The sequence below is a fragment of the Canis lupus genome, chromosome 16 (assembly GCF_003254725.2).
Source record: "Canis lupus dingo isolate Sandy chromosome 16, ASM325472v2, whole genome shotgun sequence".
Taxonomy (NCBI): domain Eukaryota; kingdom Metazoa; phylum Chordata; class Mammalia; order Carnivora; family Canidae; genus Canis; species Canis lupus.
The window spans coordinates 23,824,320-23,841,887 of NC_064258.1; the positions used below are offsets into that span (position 1 = coordinate 23,824,320).

The window sequence follows — 17,568 nt, forward strand, 5'->3', positions numbered from 1 at the left end:
CAACTAATTTTCACTATTCCCAATTTTACTGTTTTTGGTTGTTAGTTTACATCTCTAAATGTTTTACACCACCATTCTTGATTTATCAACCTCAGACATTATCTAGTGACTCCTCTGATAGGTTAAATTATAGCAACTTGTGCCATTCTTCCTTTCCATAAATGCAATTATATCACTATTCTTGTCACCTTCACTGGTCACTTCTGCCGTCTTAAACAGGTACCTATTGACTCTCTTTACAATGCCCCACCAGTGCATTCATTCTCTCAAATATTCATTGTGTGCCTGCTATATGGACCATGGACTACATGACCATAATAAATGACAAATCAGGTGATTCTGAGCTGAGACTGGAGGCTTAGGTAGAGCCAGCATGTAATGGATGTTGTGCCACAGAAGTAGTTCTTAACTCCCTTCTGGTAAGACAATAACATTAGTGACTGACCCTACCTTTCCCTCATGTCTCTTGCCTAGTCTACTGCTATCATTTGTACCTTTACTTTTGCAATTTTACATTTCTCTGTAGGACAATTCTAAATTGTGTTACTACTGTTTTCTGCAGAGCTAAGTGTATCATAAGGCAACACCTTCCCTTCTTGTAACTTCTTTGCAACCCTGCCATTCACTTTGCGATCTGTCTATACCAGGGATTGGTAAACTCTTCTGTAAAGAATCGAACAGTGAATATTTTCGGCTTTGAGAGCAATAGGTCTCTTTGGCAAGTACTTAACTCTGTCACTATAGCATAAAAGCAGTCACAGAGAATACGTGAAAAAGCAGGGCTGTGTTCCAATAAAACCTACCTACAAAAACAGATGGCAAGCTGGTTTGCCAATCCTAATGTATAACTTTATACATTATCAAAGATAATATCTATATCCTAGTTATAAAAAATAATCAGCTCTTACTCAGTATTATTACTAATCTTAGTGTTTGTGTATAGTTTTTTTTTTTAAGGTTTTATTTATTTATCCATGAGAGAGAGAGAGAGACAGAGAGACACAGAGAGAGAGAGAGACACAGGCAGAGAGAGAAGCAGGCTCCATGCAGAGAGCCTGATGCGGGACTCGATCTCATGACTCCAGGATCATGCCCTGGCCAAAAGGCAGGCGCTTAACTGCTGAGCCACCCAGGGATCCCCAGTGTTTGTGTATATAGTTAAGTTCTAAAATTTCAAAAAACAAATTAACAGCACTTAACATTGTAACTAGATAAATATCATTTACTATATGACCCAGCAAGTGTGCTACAATTACACTTCTTCCTATGTGCATCCAAAGCAGTGACCAACACCTGTGCCTTTCAAAGTAAAATGCTTCTCTTATAAAATATTATGAACTCTGTGTATTCATGACCCAGCTTTAACAAGTATCAAAACATGGCCAATTATATCTTATTTGTACCTCTCTGTCCATGCGCCCAACCTCCTTCATTTTGAGGTAAATCTCAAATAATTTTTTACTTATTTTCTTTTTATTTGTGAGATTTCTTAAACTTTATTCTGTTACATTTTTTACTTTAACAATTCTATTTTTAAATTACTTAAGTGTCTGATTTCTGATTTTTTTTTACTTTTTAAATAGCATCATGTCCTAGATGGAATTTCTTTACTAATTTCACTGAGGGTATTAAACAGATTTAAAAAAGATTACTATGTGCTACTATCCCAAATTTCTCCACTTGCTCCAGGACTACTTTCCAAGCCTATCTTGATCCTTTTCTTTTGGAATGCAGATTTTCTTTAAGAGGTAGTCAAAGCAAGGGTAACCATAAACTATGCATTCAAAAGCTTCCCCTTAGGGCTTATTTATAAAAAGCTGGCCTTTAAGTAAATTAGAGTATAAGTCAGGGCTTTAAAAAATCTCCTCCACCCCTCTCTAAAGCTAGCACAGATATCCCTACTTTCTCTTTTTGTATTCTTGTATTATTTTGATTCATTTATTATAAATTTAATGGGGTTGCAGGGAGGAAAGAAAATATATTTGATGAGTCTACCAGCTCTAACCAAAAATCTGCCCCCTCTCCCCCTTTACTCTTTAATTTGTGTTGCACTACAGCCATTTGGTGTTGCTTATAGGGTACATTTCAAATAGGTGGTACACAGAAATGATCTCTTACCTGCATATCCAGCTCATGGCATCTTTGAGCAATTTCTTCCTTTGCTGACAAAGCTTCATTCAGTTCCTCTGTAGTCTTCTTCAACTAGTTAGAAACAAAGAGATACAATGAACATTTCAATATGAAGAAGCAACAATTAATAATTATATAGGCACAATAAAGAATTAAAACACTTTCCTCCCATTTCTTTCTGAGGGGCTGGGAGAAATGGAGAACTCTTCTGAAGATTCAAAAGCAGCCATTTCTAACTTTGAATATCTTCTAGTCCTAAGTCTTGTCTTTTCTGTACTCTGTATCTGGTTCTTTGCTCTCATCAAGTTTTCTTACACTTTCCTATCTAGGTTACATGATTCTTAGTAATAATGATTCTGTAATAACTGATAAATTTTCCCTTGATAAAATATATGTGCTAGAGAATAGGGGTTTCAATGTTGAACTATATAGCTAAAGTATTTCAACACAAGTTCTTCAGTCATATTAAACTTTTATGTTAATTTTATAAGTTTTAAAAATATTTTTATTATACTAATTCTCGACACAAACCAAACATTTGAGTTGTGTCCCATTATTATATAAACTCTAAGTTAGCAAAGCATGAACAAATTAAAATTGATTAGTTAATTTTAAGAAAAAGAAAAAAGAAAAAAATTTAAAAATATTAGCTTTTCCTTTCCTGTGACCAAACCTCTGTGTAATAAAGATACAAACAAATTCATAAAAAGTAACAACTCTAAAATCTAACATCACAAAGTAAAGGAAGCAAATTACAACTCGGGTTAAAATTATATCATACCCAAAGATTTTCCTACAAAAAAACATTAAGAAACCATTGAGAAGAAATGAGGATAGCATGAAGATTTCTGTTCATGCTTTGGAACAGATGTCCCAGACAACTGAAACATAGAAACTGACAAGGTAAGCTGCAGTATTTTATTGATAAGCAGTAATTAAAATTACAAAATAACTTTTTGGTTAAAACTGCAAGAATAAACTGCAGAGTTCCTTTAAAAATACAGTAGTTTCCTTAGTTCATTTAAATATCTACTGATTGTTCAATCTTTCACAAAGATGAAGGTGGAGGATACATCTGCAATGGAAGACTCATGTGAAATAAAAGGTATTTTGTGTTATAAGTAAATCATAAGATTAAATGCATGCCACTTTCCAGGAATGCATCTGTTGTCTTAATGGGGCATACAGAAAGATATCACCAATGGAGAAAGAAAAATCATGATTAGAGAACATGAATTACAAGGACTTAAATTTAAAGTGGGTCATGCAATAATATTTTAATTATAAATTCAATTACAGATGTGTAATGTCCACTACTAAAGTAGCTAAAGTCTTGAATTTATGTAAAAAACAAAACAAAACAAAAAGACTTAAACCAGTATATTCTATAAGCAATTTCATCTGAAACATTCTTTTCATTAACATCTCAAGTTTATCCCTTTCAATGAACTCTGCATGGATAAAAACAATGCAAAATTAGATACCTGGCGATCAAGGTCAACATAGGCATCATTTCCAGCAGAGACAGGCGATTCCTTACTCATCAGCTGAAATTAAGATTTAAATGATATAACTATGAGGCAAAAAAGACATCATATAAAATATACCTGGACAACAACACAAACACCTGGCCATCACAGAATTATAAAAATTAAAATGAAAACACAAATGTAAAAGGAACATTTTCCTATACATTGAAACTTGTTTGAAATAATTTTCATCCCAGGATAATGCCTTCGTTCAAAATTACAGGTCTAAATTCTGGTGCTCATTTTCACTGTAAACCCAGTCGTAAGAATCAAGACAAATCTTTAAGTTTAAAAAGTGGCTAAATATTTTAAAGCTGACTGTTCAGACAAAAAAACAAAATGAAACAAAACCAAACCAAAAAACCCAGCAACACTCAAGTAACTATATCTAAAGAATAAATATGGGCAACATCAGTATTAGCCAAAACGAACTGGCTAATGTTTATTAACACACACACACACACACACACACACATCTATGTCTTAGTCTCTCTCACCCTTATGTTGCAGAGAGAGGATCCATAACGTGTGAGGGGTTGGGGGTGAAAGGGATAAAATTCTGATTGTGACAAATATCAGGGGCAGACTCAAATGGTCCCATTTTTCTACTGTTTCCTTATGTTCTATCTAAAGGACAAAAGAAAGGGGGACAATCAGAAATGTGGGGATGCACTGTTGAGAGATCTTGTAATTTCAGCCTCCGGTACTACTCTGAAAAGTTATGTTCAGCTGTACTTTTTTCTCCTTATCAATGGTTCTCAAAGTGAAGTTCTCAAACCAATGACATCATCAGTATTGTCTGGAAACTCGTCAGAAATGCAAATTACTGGGTCTGAGGCCAGATGTACTAACTCAGAAACTCTGTGGTTAGGGCTCAGCAACGTGTTTAATAGTCCTCCAGGTGATTCTGATGCATACTGAAGTTTGAGAATCACTGCTCTGTATTAATGGAATAGGAAAAGTTCAAAGTCCCTTAGTATAATTAGGAAAAAAACTCTCAGGAAGAGTAAAAAAATAAAAAATAAAAAAAAGATAAAAAAAAATACTGGCTTCAATGTTTATGCTTTTCTTGTGACAATGCTAATTGAAAGATTTTTAAGACTTCTTCCAGTTGAAAAAATCCCATTGTAAAGAACATAACTCATAAAAAGTATAAAGAAAAAATCCATTATTCTACCATCTAGAAACAATCACCTTTATAATTCTGAAATATTTAAGCAGCTACCAACCATTGGTGTAGCACAAGTGAGAAGACAAACATAATGTGATATAGGCTGTTTTAGAATCCTCAGAGAGGCAGTATCCAATCAGAGGCAGGTCGTAGAAGGACTAGTTTTTTTTTTCCTAGTCTTTTTTCTTCTCCCATTGTTACAGTTAAGTCCTCATCATAACACAGCAACAACTCTGAATAAAAACCTAGGTGTCTTACCCTCTGAATACAACCTCTTCCCAACCCTGGTCTCTGATGCAATTATGTTTAGTTTATGTGCTCCTCAATTTGAGGTTTCCAAGACCTATATTACCCTCCTTTCTCCTGGGCTTCTAGTCAGAACCCATCATTCTAATACTTACTTTCTTCTTTACTCTGCTTAGACTTCATAGTAAACATTACGGCTTGCCTGCTCATATTTACTCCTCCTCCTCCTGCTATCATCATCATCTTTTTGGGACTCATCCTCCTCTCCTGCTTTAGCTTCCATGGTTCTTCATTTAACCAACCACCTTCTAGCCTAGATTTTTCAGTCTATTATGTTGATGACCTATGTCAACATCATCAATTTTCTTTCTTTTTAAGATTTTATTTATTTATTCATGAGAGACACAGAGAGAGGCAGAGACACAGGCAGAGGGAGAAGCAGGCTCATGCAGGGAGCCTGAAGTGGGACTCGATCCCAGGACTCCAGGATCATGACTTGGGCGGAAGGCAGGTGCTCAACCGCTGAGCCACCCAGGTGTCCCAACATCATCAATTTTCTTATCCTCCATTCCTTCTTCCTGGCAAAATCTCAGTCTAAGATCAATCCATCTACCTCTTGTGGCTATAAACCCTGACTGCTAAGTACTGAGAGGGTAAAAAACCAAAAAATTTAAATCATAAAACACTATTATTAATACAGTTTCCAGTTTTTTTTTACTTTTTTTTTTTAAGATTTTTATTTATTTTTCATGAGAGAGACAAAGAGAGAGAGAGAGGCAGAGACACAGGCAGAGGGAGAAGCAGGCTCCATGCAGGGAGCCTGATGTGGGACTCGATCCCGGGACACCCGGTTCACACCCTGGGCTCAACCGCAAAGCCACCCAGGCGTCCCCAGTTTCCAGTTTCAAATGGGCCCTTAAAGTTTCCCTGAAAGTACAGTTATGCTTCCCCAGTCAGCAGTCTCTTCATCCCTTTTAAAGACTATTCTAAACCTAACTTAAGGGAAGGCTTCTCAAAGAAGGTGACATCTTGACTTTAAAAGGGATGAAGAAAGCTTTCTTACTTACTTCTCGAATCTCCACATTCATCATCAGAAAACCTTATCTCCAAATAAGAATTTCCTATGTCTCAATCCACAAAATTGGCAACATTCATGCCCATCCTTTCTTTTTTCAATCTTCTTGTAACTAACACAAGTGCTATTCTTCCCATTGAAGGCTAATCCCTCCACATGTGCTCCCTGATCGAGTCTCCTCCAGCTTCATAAGATATCTGTTATAAAAAATATGGACAGACGTGCCTACGTGGCACAGTCAGCTGAATATCTAACTCTTGGTTGTCAGTTGTAGTCATGATGTCAGGGACATGGAATTGAGCCCCGGGTTGGGCTCCACACTCAGCAGTCTGCTTGAGTTTCTCTCTCTCCCTATGCCCCTCCTGCCTATGAGCTTTCTAAAATAAATGAATAGATTTTTGTTTTAAAGGACAATAACAAGGGTTGACAAAGAGGTGGAAAAAACAGAATCCTAATACACTGTTGGTAGGAATGTAAAATGCTGCAGGATCTGTGAAAAACAAGCTGGTACTTCCTCAAAAAGTTAAACACAGAATTACAGAGAAATTCAATTTCAATATGCTCGGAAGAATTAATAACAGGTGTTAAAAAGAACAAACATATACTAACATTCACCACAGAATTATTCACAATAGCCAAAAGGTAGGAACAACCCAAATGTTTCTCAACTGATGAACAGATAAACAAAATGTTGCACATCCATACAATGGATTATTCAGCTGTAAAAAGGAACATGTATTGATACATGCTACAGACTAACCTTGAAAATACTATGCTAAAAGAACAAAGACACAGAAGGCCACATATCATATGATTCCATTTATATAAAATATCCAGAATAGAGAAATTCATAGAGATAGAAAGTAGATTACTGGTTGACAAGGGCTGAAGCAAGGAGGAAATGAGAACTGCCTGTGTAATGAGTGTGCAGGATTTTCCTTTGTAGTGATGGAAAAAGTTCTGGAACAAGATAGTGATAATGTCTGCACAACATTAGGAATATATTAAATGTCACTAATGGCAGATTTTTGTTATGTGTACTTTACCACAGTAAAAAAAAAAGTCCGTAGTATCTGAATAAATATAAATAGAATGTGCCCTAAAAAGAGAGAGAGAGAGAGAGAGAGAGAGAGAGAGACTACCATTTTACAGAAGCCTTTCTTACTTCCATTATTCTATCCAGCTACCCTCCTTCCCCCCCCCCCCCCCAGGTCCAAACAGTCACCAAGCCTATTGATTCAAGCTCTTATAATTTTCTAATCTGTCCACCTGTCTCCACCCTGACTCCCATAACCTAGTTCAAGCTTCCATCATTCTTCCAAGGAGATGGATAATTCCTTGGATAGACCTTGGATAACTACCAAGGTCTCCTAACTGCTCTCCCTTTTTCTAGCCCAGTTTCCCTTCAAACCATTCCCATCAAATGGATTTCTTAAATACAGATTTTATTTTTATTTATTTATTTTTAAAGATTTTATTTATTTATTCATGAGACACACACAGAGAGAGAGAGAGAGAGAGAGAGAGAGAGAGAGGCAGAGACACAGGCAGAGGGAGAAGCAGGCTCCATGGAGGGAGCCTGATGTGGGACTCCATCCCAGGTCTCCAGGATCACACCCTAGCCTGAAGATGGCAATAAACCGCTGAGCCACCGGAGGCTGCCCTTAAATACATATTTTAATTCTATTTTCTCCTTAAAATCTACTCACTGATTTCCACGATCCCAACTCTCTCATGAAACTGATTAGTATTCTAATGATCTAGGTCTCTCATTTCATTTCTAAGCACTTCCCACCACGTTTGCTACAGGGGTTCTTCTTTTCAGTACATCCAACATTTCATGTAGGTCTTGCTTTCTCTTGCCTCCTGGGCTTTAGAAGAATTTTTGCCCCTTACTTACCTCATCTCATCCTTCCATGCTCAGTCAAGATGTCACCTTCTTTGAGAAGCCTTCCCTTAAGTCCTCAAATGGAGTTAGCTACTCCTTTGAGGTCCTAATATTTTTCCCATCATGGTACTTTTCATTTGAAATGCTTTGACTATATTTGCTTGGTTAGCCATTTTTCCCATGAGATTTAGACTCTGTGGGGGCAAGAGACCATGTCTTTTTTTTTTTTTTCATAATTGTTACCTGAATGCCTACTACAGCTCCTGGTGCATATTAGGTGCTTGATGGTATGTGCTAATTAAGTAAAAGGAATATGCACATAAAAGACATATAATCTATTCTTAAAACCTATTTGTAGGTACAGTTTAATATTACTTTGTTCACTTGACATTTTGAATGTTTTCCCTTGTCATAAGATATTTTATCTCTTTAAAGATTTATTTAAGGGACTGAAAGTGAGTGGATGTGGGAGGTGGGCAGCGGGCAGCAAAGGGAGAGGGAGAGAGTCTTAAGCAGACTCCACACTGAGCACAGAGCCCCCACAAGGGGCAGATCTCATGACCTTGAGATCATGACCTGAGACAAAACCAAGAGTCAGAAGTTCAACTGACTTATGGGCCTGGTGCCCCAGAAGATACTATTTTTTTTTTAAACAAATTTTTTATCAGCTATGTAATATTCCATGAGATGGAGGTACCCTAATTTAAACACTTGCTTACCAATGGATGAATATTATTGTTGTATTTCTATTAACATAAAATAGTTTGGGGAGGGCCTAGCTGGCTCAGTCAGAAGAACATGTTATTCTTGATCTTGGGGTTATGAATTCAAGCCCCACACTGGATGCAGAGATTAACTTGAACTTTTTTTTAAATTAATTTTTTTTTTTAATTTTATTTATTCATTCATGAGAGACAGACCAGCAGAGACAGGTAGAGGTAGAAGCAGGCTCCTCATGGGAGCCTGATGTGGGACTTGATGCCAGGATTCCAGTGTCACAACCTGAGCCAAAGGCAGACACTCAACCACTGAGCCACACAGGTGTCCCAAACAAACTTAAAAAAAAAAAAAAAATTATATAAAATAGTTTGATAAGCACTGTTGTGCCCAATCTTGGTCTGAATTTGTAAATAATTCTTTGGGCTAAATTCATACAATTAAAAATCATTTGGTCACAGATTTTAATTTTAAAAATATTTCTGATTAGAGATACGAACCTGTAATTATAGAAAAAATCAGCAAATAGAGAAAAAAGCTTAGAACAGCAATCATTTGGAGATAATGTTCTGTCATTTTCACTCATCTTAATTTCTTTTTTTTTTTTTTAAGATTTTTTATTTATTTATTCATGACAGACACAGAGAGAGAAAGAGGCAGAGACACAGGCAGAGGGAGAAGCAGGCTCCATGCAGGGAGCCCAACATGGGACTCGATCCCAGGTCTCCAGGATCACACCCTGGGCTGAAGGCAGTGCTAAACCTCTGAGCCACCAGGGCTGCCCTCATCTTAATTTCTAACAGAAATGGGATTATACTGCTCATGTGCTGTTTCTCTATATATAAGCCTTACTCGTGCTGTCATATATTTTTTAAAAATACACTTTAATGCTACCTAGTATGCCAATATATTAATCTGCCATAATTTATTTATCTGTGCTCCTATTGCTGGGCAGTCAGGATGTTTCTAATGTTTCAATATTAGAAAATAATGTTGAAATAAACAATCTTGAGGCAATATTGCACAATGGTTCTGGGCATGGGCTCTGAATTCAGACTGCTTAGATCTGAGTTCTAACTCTGCCAATACTTGCGTAAACTTGTGGTTACTCACAGTCTATGCTTCAGTTTCCCCTTTTTATAAAATCAGGTTACAATAACAGTATATACCTCAAAATATTACAATTAATTTTTCATTTTTTTATTTTGGTAAAGTATATAGAACTGAAATTTGCCATTTTAACAATTTTATGTCTACACTCCAGTAGCATTGATTATAATTGTAGTGAATTTTAAGTGTGTTAATAAATGTGTTTAGTAAGTAACCAGCACTAGCACATAGTAGGTACAAAATAAATGTGTGCTATTACTATTATCTATCTCTGTATTTCAGATATCCTTATAGGATGAATTCCTAAAAACAGAATTACAGGGTCAATTATAATAAGGCAGAACTCTTAGTGGCCCCTTACTATTTTTCTTATTTTTGCTTAGTTAACAGACTGGAGTTTTGGCTGGTTTTGCAACTACCTGGAATAAAGGCCACATCCCCCCCCAGATTCCCTGTGTGGTTATGTGAGTGATATCAGGCAAACAGGAGTGAGAATTGCTGAAAGTTTATTTAGAGGGAAACTTGGAACTTCATTCCTTCCTGATGGCTGGAAATGTGAATGTGATAGGTGGAATCTGAGAAGCCAGAGCCGAACCACTAAATGGGAAACACGTATTAAGGATGGCAGACAAAAAGAAACAAGAAAGCTGGGTCTCTGATGACTACAGAGCAGAACCCAGGGCCACTTAAGAGCAAATAAACCTTTATCTTGCTTAAGAGATTGTCATTTTGATATTTTAACACTTATGACCTAGTATCTTATATGATATCAAAGAGTGTATTTTTAAAAAGATGTACCAGTTTATCTTCCTACCATCAGAGCTGAATGATAAACTGTCTTTTAAAAGCTTTGCTTTTTTGAAAGGTCCTATGTAGTAAGGAATTTGGCTGGCCTGCGTCCCCTTATTGGCAAGCAGCCTCTCAATCTCTGGAATTTCCTTACTGATAAGAGTATCTTTGTTTTTTTTTTGGTTTTTTTTTTTAAGAGTATCTTTGTTATTTGTGGGCCCCTGGGTACTTTAAGCTAAAAAACTGGATGACTCAAACTGGAGTCTGGCCATGCCAGAAAAATCAGCAATGTGTCAGAAGACTGGGTCTTTGAACCACCTGACAGCATGACTTCTGTGGGGAAGGAGAGCTAGATACTGTGTTCAATCCCATGGTCAAGGATGCAATCAATCATATCCACATAATAAAACCCCAATAAAAACTCTAGACATGAAAACTCAGGTGAGCCTCCCTGGTTGGCAGTACTTTGGGAACTGCCACACATAATGTGCTAGGAGAGTTATAGGTCTTGATTCCACGGAGGGGGAACAACATAAGCCTTGTATCTGGGACCTCTTAGACCTCACTCTATGCGTTTTTGGGACAGGGGGAGTTGGTTCTGGTTTGTATTCTTTTACTATAATAATAATACTTACATCATATTCCCGAGTTCTGTGAATAGAACCCTGAGAGAGTAGTGAGAATCCCTGGATTTACAGTCAGGTGGTCAGATATTTTAAAAAACACAACTTTAATTTACACTTAGCATTCTTCATGTTGTCTGTTGTATTTTTTCCTCTGCCAGTTGCACGTTCAAATCCTTGTTTTCTAGTACCCCTAACAGTTTGTTCTATTGCTTTTATGATTAAAAACATTCTCTCATCCTGAGACCAACTGGTTATTAACCCACATTTTATTTTTAGTTTCATGTCTTATACTTAATGGAGTTCAAGACATGCTACCCCAAAGTATGGTAGGTACCCTGGCATACTGAATACATCAAGCTAAAGGAACTGGAAAAATAGCAGGTACAGGAAGGATATTTTTTTTACCTTCTCCAGAAGCAGGTAAAAGCCTCATGTGAGAGGTGTTTTCCCTATACTCAGAGGAAAAACATCCTTTTCTCCAAAAATACAGGGATTCTAAAAGGACTCAATGAATAGGACTTGCTGTTTCCCCCAGATTACTACCCCTTAGCTCAAACTCTTTTTTGCCCTATCACATTTTTCCATGATTCTCCACTCTTCATCAAACCCACCACTAAAACACTCAGGTTTAAACACTTCTTTGGTCTTCGTTTCCTTAAGAAGGTCCGTGTGTCATGTAAAACTTATATGGGGGTGCCTGGGTGGCTCAGTCGGTTGAGTGTCTGCTCAGGTCATGATGCCAGAGTCTTGAGATCGAGCCCCCTCACTGAGCTCCCTGTTCAGTGGAGAGTCTGCTTCTCCCTTTCCCTCTGCCCCCTGCCCTCCTCCCTGCTTGTGTCCCCTCTCTCTCTGGCTCTGCACTCTTTCTCAAATAAATAAATAAAATCTTAAAAAACAACCCAAAAACATCTGTATCCTTTTTCTTTTTAATCTTTTGTTACAGAGATCTCCAGCTGAGAACTTGGATGGGTAGAGGAAAACGATATTTTTCCTCCTCTACAGTTTCAGTATAAATATTCATCTAGAAATAGCTTTGGGTATGGTTGGAGTTGAAAGCTCATTTTCTTTTTTTTTTTTTTTTAATTTTTATTTATTTATGATAGTCACAGAGAGAGAGAGAGAGGCAGAGACACAGGCAGAGGGAGAAGCAGGCTCCATGCACCAGGAACCCGATGTGGGATTCGATCCCGGGTCTCCGGGATCGCGCCCTGGGCCAAAGGCAGGCGCCAAACCGCTGCGCCACCCAGGGATCCCGAAAGCTCATTTTCTGCCAAACAAGAAACCAATAATTAAATGTGAGGTAGACTGCTGGTTTAATATACATCTATTTTTTAAAGATTTTTTTTATTCATGAGACACAGAGAGAGGCAGAGAAACAGGCAAAGGGAGAAGCAGGCTCTATGCAAGGAGCCTGATGCAGGACTCGATCCCAGGACTCCAGGATCATGCCCTGAGCCAAAGGCAGACGCTCAACCGTTGAGCCACCCAGGTGTCCCTAATATACATATTTTTAATGGCTTTAGAAATTAGTCTACTATTCCTAGTTCATTGGGACATTTTTAATAATTAGCAGTAGTTAATAAATAATCTATACCGACAAGACAAATGTTTAAGTTTTTTAAGATTTTATTTATTTATTCATGAGAGACAGAGAGAGAGGGGGGCAGAGACACAGGCAGAGGGAGAAACAGGCTCCATGCAGGGAGCCTGCTGTGGGACTCGATCCCTGGACTCCAGGATCACATCCTGGGCTGAAGGCGGCGCTAAACTGCTAAGCCACCCAGGCTGCCCATGTTTAAGATTTAAATGAGAAATTTAAATGTATGATTTATTTTTTAATTTTTTAAATGTTTTATTTATTTATTCATGAGAGACACAGAGAGAGAGAGAGAAGCAGAGACCTAGGCAGAGGGAGAAGCAGGGTCCCTGTGAAGAGCTTGATGTGGGACTCGATCTTGGGTCCCTGGGAAAATGACCTGAGCCAAAGGCAGACACTCAACTGCTGAGCCACCCAGGTGCCCAAATATATGATTTTAAAATAAAAATGAGGCAAGCTATATCATAAGTGCAAAGAAAAAAAATTCTAAAGAAAAATGAGTAGGGGAATCTTTTTTTTTTTTTTTTTTTTTTTAATTTCTACTTCTAGGGACGCCTGGGTGGCTCAGCAGTTGAGCGTCTGCCTTTGGCTCAGGACGTGATGCCAGAGTCCCGAGATTTGAGTCCCATATTGGGCTTCCTACGTGGAACCTACTTCTGCCTCTGTGTGTCTCTCATGAACAAATAAAATCTTGATAGACAAATAAAAACAAAATTTCTACTACTATTTAAGCTCTAGTTTGATCTTTTAATTTCTCACAAACAGTAATCACAAAGCTCCAACCTACCTCTTGAATGGCTGTCATGACAACATGTTGAACAGATTCCTCCATCATCATAATGGCTTGGATGTACTCTGAAAACAAGAACAATCTGGAATGTCACTGTTCAAGTTAAAGATACTCAAGGAGTAATGGCTCACACTTCATGAATTCTTTTAACTAGTTTTCTGTTTTTATTCTTCCCAGGGATTCTTCATATATTGTTAAATATAGGTACCACAGGTAAAGTAAAAGCTGAAAATCACACTATTTCTCTTTCCTTAAGATAACCCACCCTACTCCCTACCACCACCATTACTTACAAAGTTGAAGCTACAGCTAACAGTCACAGGAATACAGTATCTCAGGAAGACAGTGAAATGTTAAAGCCTAAAGCCAGGATGGGAAGAACTCACTACTATTCCTAAAATTTTAAATTTACTTTGCTACAGTTTAAAAAAAACTGATGTCTGTGCTTTATTCTTGTGTGACATTAACGTATTGCATCATGTTCAATTCCTACCTTAATATTTTCTACTACAGAAGAGAAAAATCTTAATAAATCTGAGAGCTACTTAGGACAAAGAATTAAGATGAAGTTAAGATAGAAGTGACACCATAATTAAACAAATATTGTATAACCCTCGGCTTTAAAATACATCACCAACAAGCTAAAGTATAACTTCATCAATCTTACCCTCACCACTACCAAATAAGAGAAGATCTTTTGGCTGTCAGTAGTGACCAGCTGAAAAAATAATTTCTTGTCTTCTATTAAAAAAAACAAAAAAACAACCCTACAAGTAGTTTTCCTTATTTGCAAATCCAACAATGAATGGAAAAAGTGGAATTCAACATAAAAAAAATCAACAGGCCAGCTCGATTCTAACAAATATAGTAAATACATTTTAATAAACATTTAAAAGAGTAATTAAGGGAATTTTAGGCTCAACCTGCCTCTCTCCCCCATACATCCAAAAAAACCTCCCACACATACACCAGAAACTTCTCAGCACTTCAAGTATTACATGATGGAATCTTACTGCGAAACTGCTCAAATGATCTTTTGGTAAGAGACTCATGTATTTGGAATGCCAAGCTGTATATGCTTTACGTGACAGATAACTCATTAAAAAATCCCAAAAAACAAAGTACTTTGAAAGCACTACTAAACTGTGACATTCGGACATTCTGGTTATTACAGTCAAAGCTTTTTGTTAATCAAAGGCATATTCTTAAAAGCAAGTGTTGTTCTAAGGATACTTGTACCCAATCAAATGTGTGGAGACACATACAAATATACACAACATCCTTAAATCACAGGATTTCTTAGGACAACAGTAGGAATGTATCAGAACCATTATTTGGGAAAAAGAAATCCTTTATTCTGAGCTCAATTTTTTGTTCTGTTTTGTTAACAAGGAACATCCTGTAGGTCTTGGAATGCAAGGGAAGTGCTTATTTTTAAATGGATCACAGACTTTCTTTCTTTCTTTTTTTTTTTAAGGATTTTATTTAGTTATTCATGAGAGACATAGGGAGAGAGGCAGAAGCACAGGCAGAGGGAGAAGCAGGCTCCAGGCAGGGAGCCTGATGCAGGACTCGATCCTTGGACCAGGATCACGGCCTGAGCCAAAGGCAGATGCTCAACCACTCAGCCACCCAGGCGTCCCAAGGAAGTGCTTTTAGATACTGTGTTCAAAGGTGCCAAATGCAGAATCCTAAGGGTCTGGAGAAAATGGCACAGCTAGGATGACTAAATAGCCCTCAAAATAAAAAACTGTGAACATGGAAAAGAAAAAGTAGTGGCACTGATAATGGAGAAGGAAAATTTAATGACAGCCTATTGGAAGTGAAGAAAATAACAGTGGGAACAGGGAGGTTAGGAAGTTAGTTAGGTGTGAGAGGGGAAGCGTTAGTTAAGAAGCGGTGTTGCCACGTCAAGGCCCTTCCCCGCGAACACCGTAAAATGCTACATGATAAAATGATGATGAGAACTATGTTAATGTACAATTTTTGAAAAGATAAATAAATAAATAAATAAATAAATAATCTTTAGTGTCCAAAATACAAGTATGTATGATTACTGGTGCAGATCTATGAGGCTAGAGAATGAGGTGTGCTATGTCAATAAGACTATATTGAAAACTTAGTTTTTAGCACCAGAATTTACAGCAAGCAACTTAGTATAAAGAATATGATGTTTAAACATGGAGACACATGGATTGTAGTCCTTGTCTAGCTTTTCTCAAACAGAAATCTTGGGGCAAGTCATATAATACTTAGTTTTCCTGCTGTGTAAAAACTATTTTTGTTCTGTTACTACCTAAAGGAGTACCAGGCAGAAGAGAGACACTCAATAATTACTATGAGTGTGTCTTCTACTACTACTCTTTGCTTTTTCAATTTTAGCACTAGTTATTTTCCCCATTTGAGAAGCCAGATGGCCAACATAAATGTATGCTAGGTCAATGTTCTGAGCTATTGCTCCTTATTTTTGTAGTTGAAAAACTCATCTAAACATAAGGCCTTTTCTATTTGTATAGTGCATTATGTATTACAAAGCAAATATGCATATACAATTTCATTTACTCCTCATAACCATCAGGTTTTGTATCCTCATTCTGTAGATGAGAAAACAAGCCAAATGCCTAGTCCAAATGTCAGTCACATAGCAAATGGAAGAACCGCTTTAGTAAGCCTCACATTACACATCATAAATGTGCAGTAACAGGTAATACTGAACTCAGAAACTCACTTACTTTGATTCTTTGTTCTCAAGTCTGCTTCTGAAAATACAGAATGCCCTCTGGATAAATATGATACTAAAATCCTATTCAAAGTTTTCATCATTTAAATACAATTTCAGAGGAGAAACCGAATTTAGGTGTTACACAACACTTGGTCTGTGTGAGAAGCTGGATAAATATTATGACTATCTGCTTTTCCATAGGGCTATGTATGGATAGAGGTAACACCCTTGTCTTTTCCTATTTCCACCCCACGGTAAATTAGCCAACTCTTAACAGTTAAATGCTTCTAGGAGTTGATGGATTTCTTAACAGAATCAACAGAGAAGAGGTCATTATGTGAAATCAGTAACCATATTAAATAATTTATCATACACCTTTTAAAATCAAAGCATCTACTTAGAGATTTAATGTGTCTTGAATCTTATTTACACTAATCTTCTAATCTTTGACAAAAAATGCTTAGTTAATATACAAAACTCACAAATGTAGAAAATTCTCTATTTTAATTCTTCAGTTGAATTGAAGAAATAATCTAAAACTTAATATAAGAGAATACACACTAAAATCTAAAAGGCATGGGGACAAAGAGAAATAAATACATTGTTAGAAAAAACAGCCAGATCACAGACCAACTATCAGTCATGGCTTCAAGAAAACAATGTTGACCATTATTAAACTTATTACTAGAACACTGAAAACGTATAGATAAATAAAAATCTGTTTTGCATTACCATGGCTGAGGTAGAAGGAATAAGAAAAAAGCCTTTGGGCTTAAAAAAAAAAAAAACTGTCTTCTATGAAGGTCTTCTAGTATAACAGTAAAATACTGCATCATTGTTTAGAGTAGTCCCTGTCTACTTTTCATCTGTTTCATCACCCTTTATCCCTTCCTTACTATTCTCTAATAATACTTGTGGTTTTTTTTTAAATCTCTCAAAGGTAACTTAAGTTTTTCTGACATTCAGTTTCTACATTTCAGATTACTCTTAATCCATCCTCCTCCACATCTTTGCTTAAATAACATCCCTGGCCCACGCCTGGACTGCCCCCCCCCCCCATTACACTTTACCTTCATGGCACTCGTCACCACTCGGATCACATAGGTATGTGTGCCCTCCCCCCTTCACTCACCTACCAGTTCCACAAGGGCAGGTGCTGTGTCTGTTCTGTCTGGCAC

The 17,568-nt window shown here is 37.0% G+C and overlaps 1 protein-coding gene across 1 annotated transcript in view; it reads right to left on the reverse strand.

The window, feature by feature from the left end:
- The window catches only part of HOOK3 (hook microtubule tethering protein 3), a 116,418-nt gene that overhangs the window by 59,800 nt on the left and 39,050 nt on the right, over nt 1-17,568 (reverse strand). Inside the window, exons 6-8 of the mRNA XM_025444110.3 lie at nt 13,666-13,733; nt 3,615-3,677; nt 2,119-2,202 (exon numbers count right to left, since the gene is read on the reverse strand). Coding sequence (XP_025299895.1) covers nt 2,119-2,202; nt 3,615-3,677; nt 13,666-13,733 — 215 coding nt within the window. The remainder of the gene's footprint in view (nt 1-2,118; nt 2,203-3,614; nt 3,678-13,665; nt 13,734-17,568) is intronic.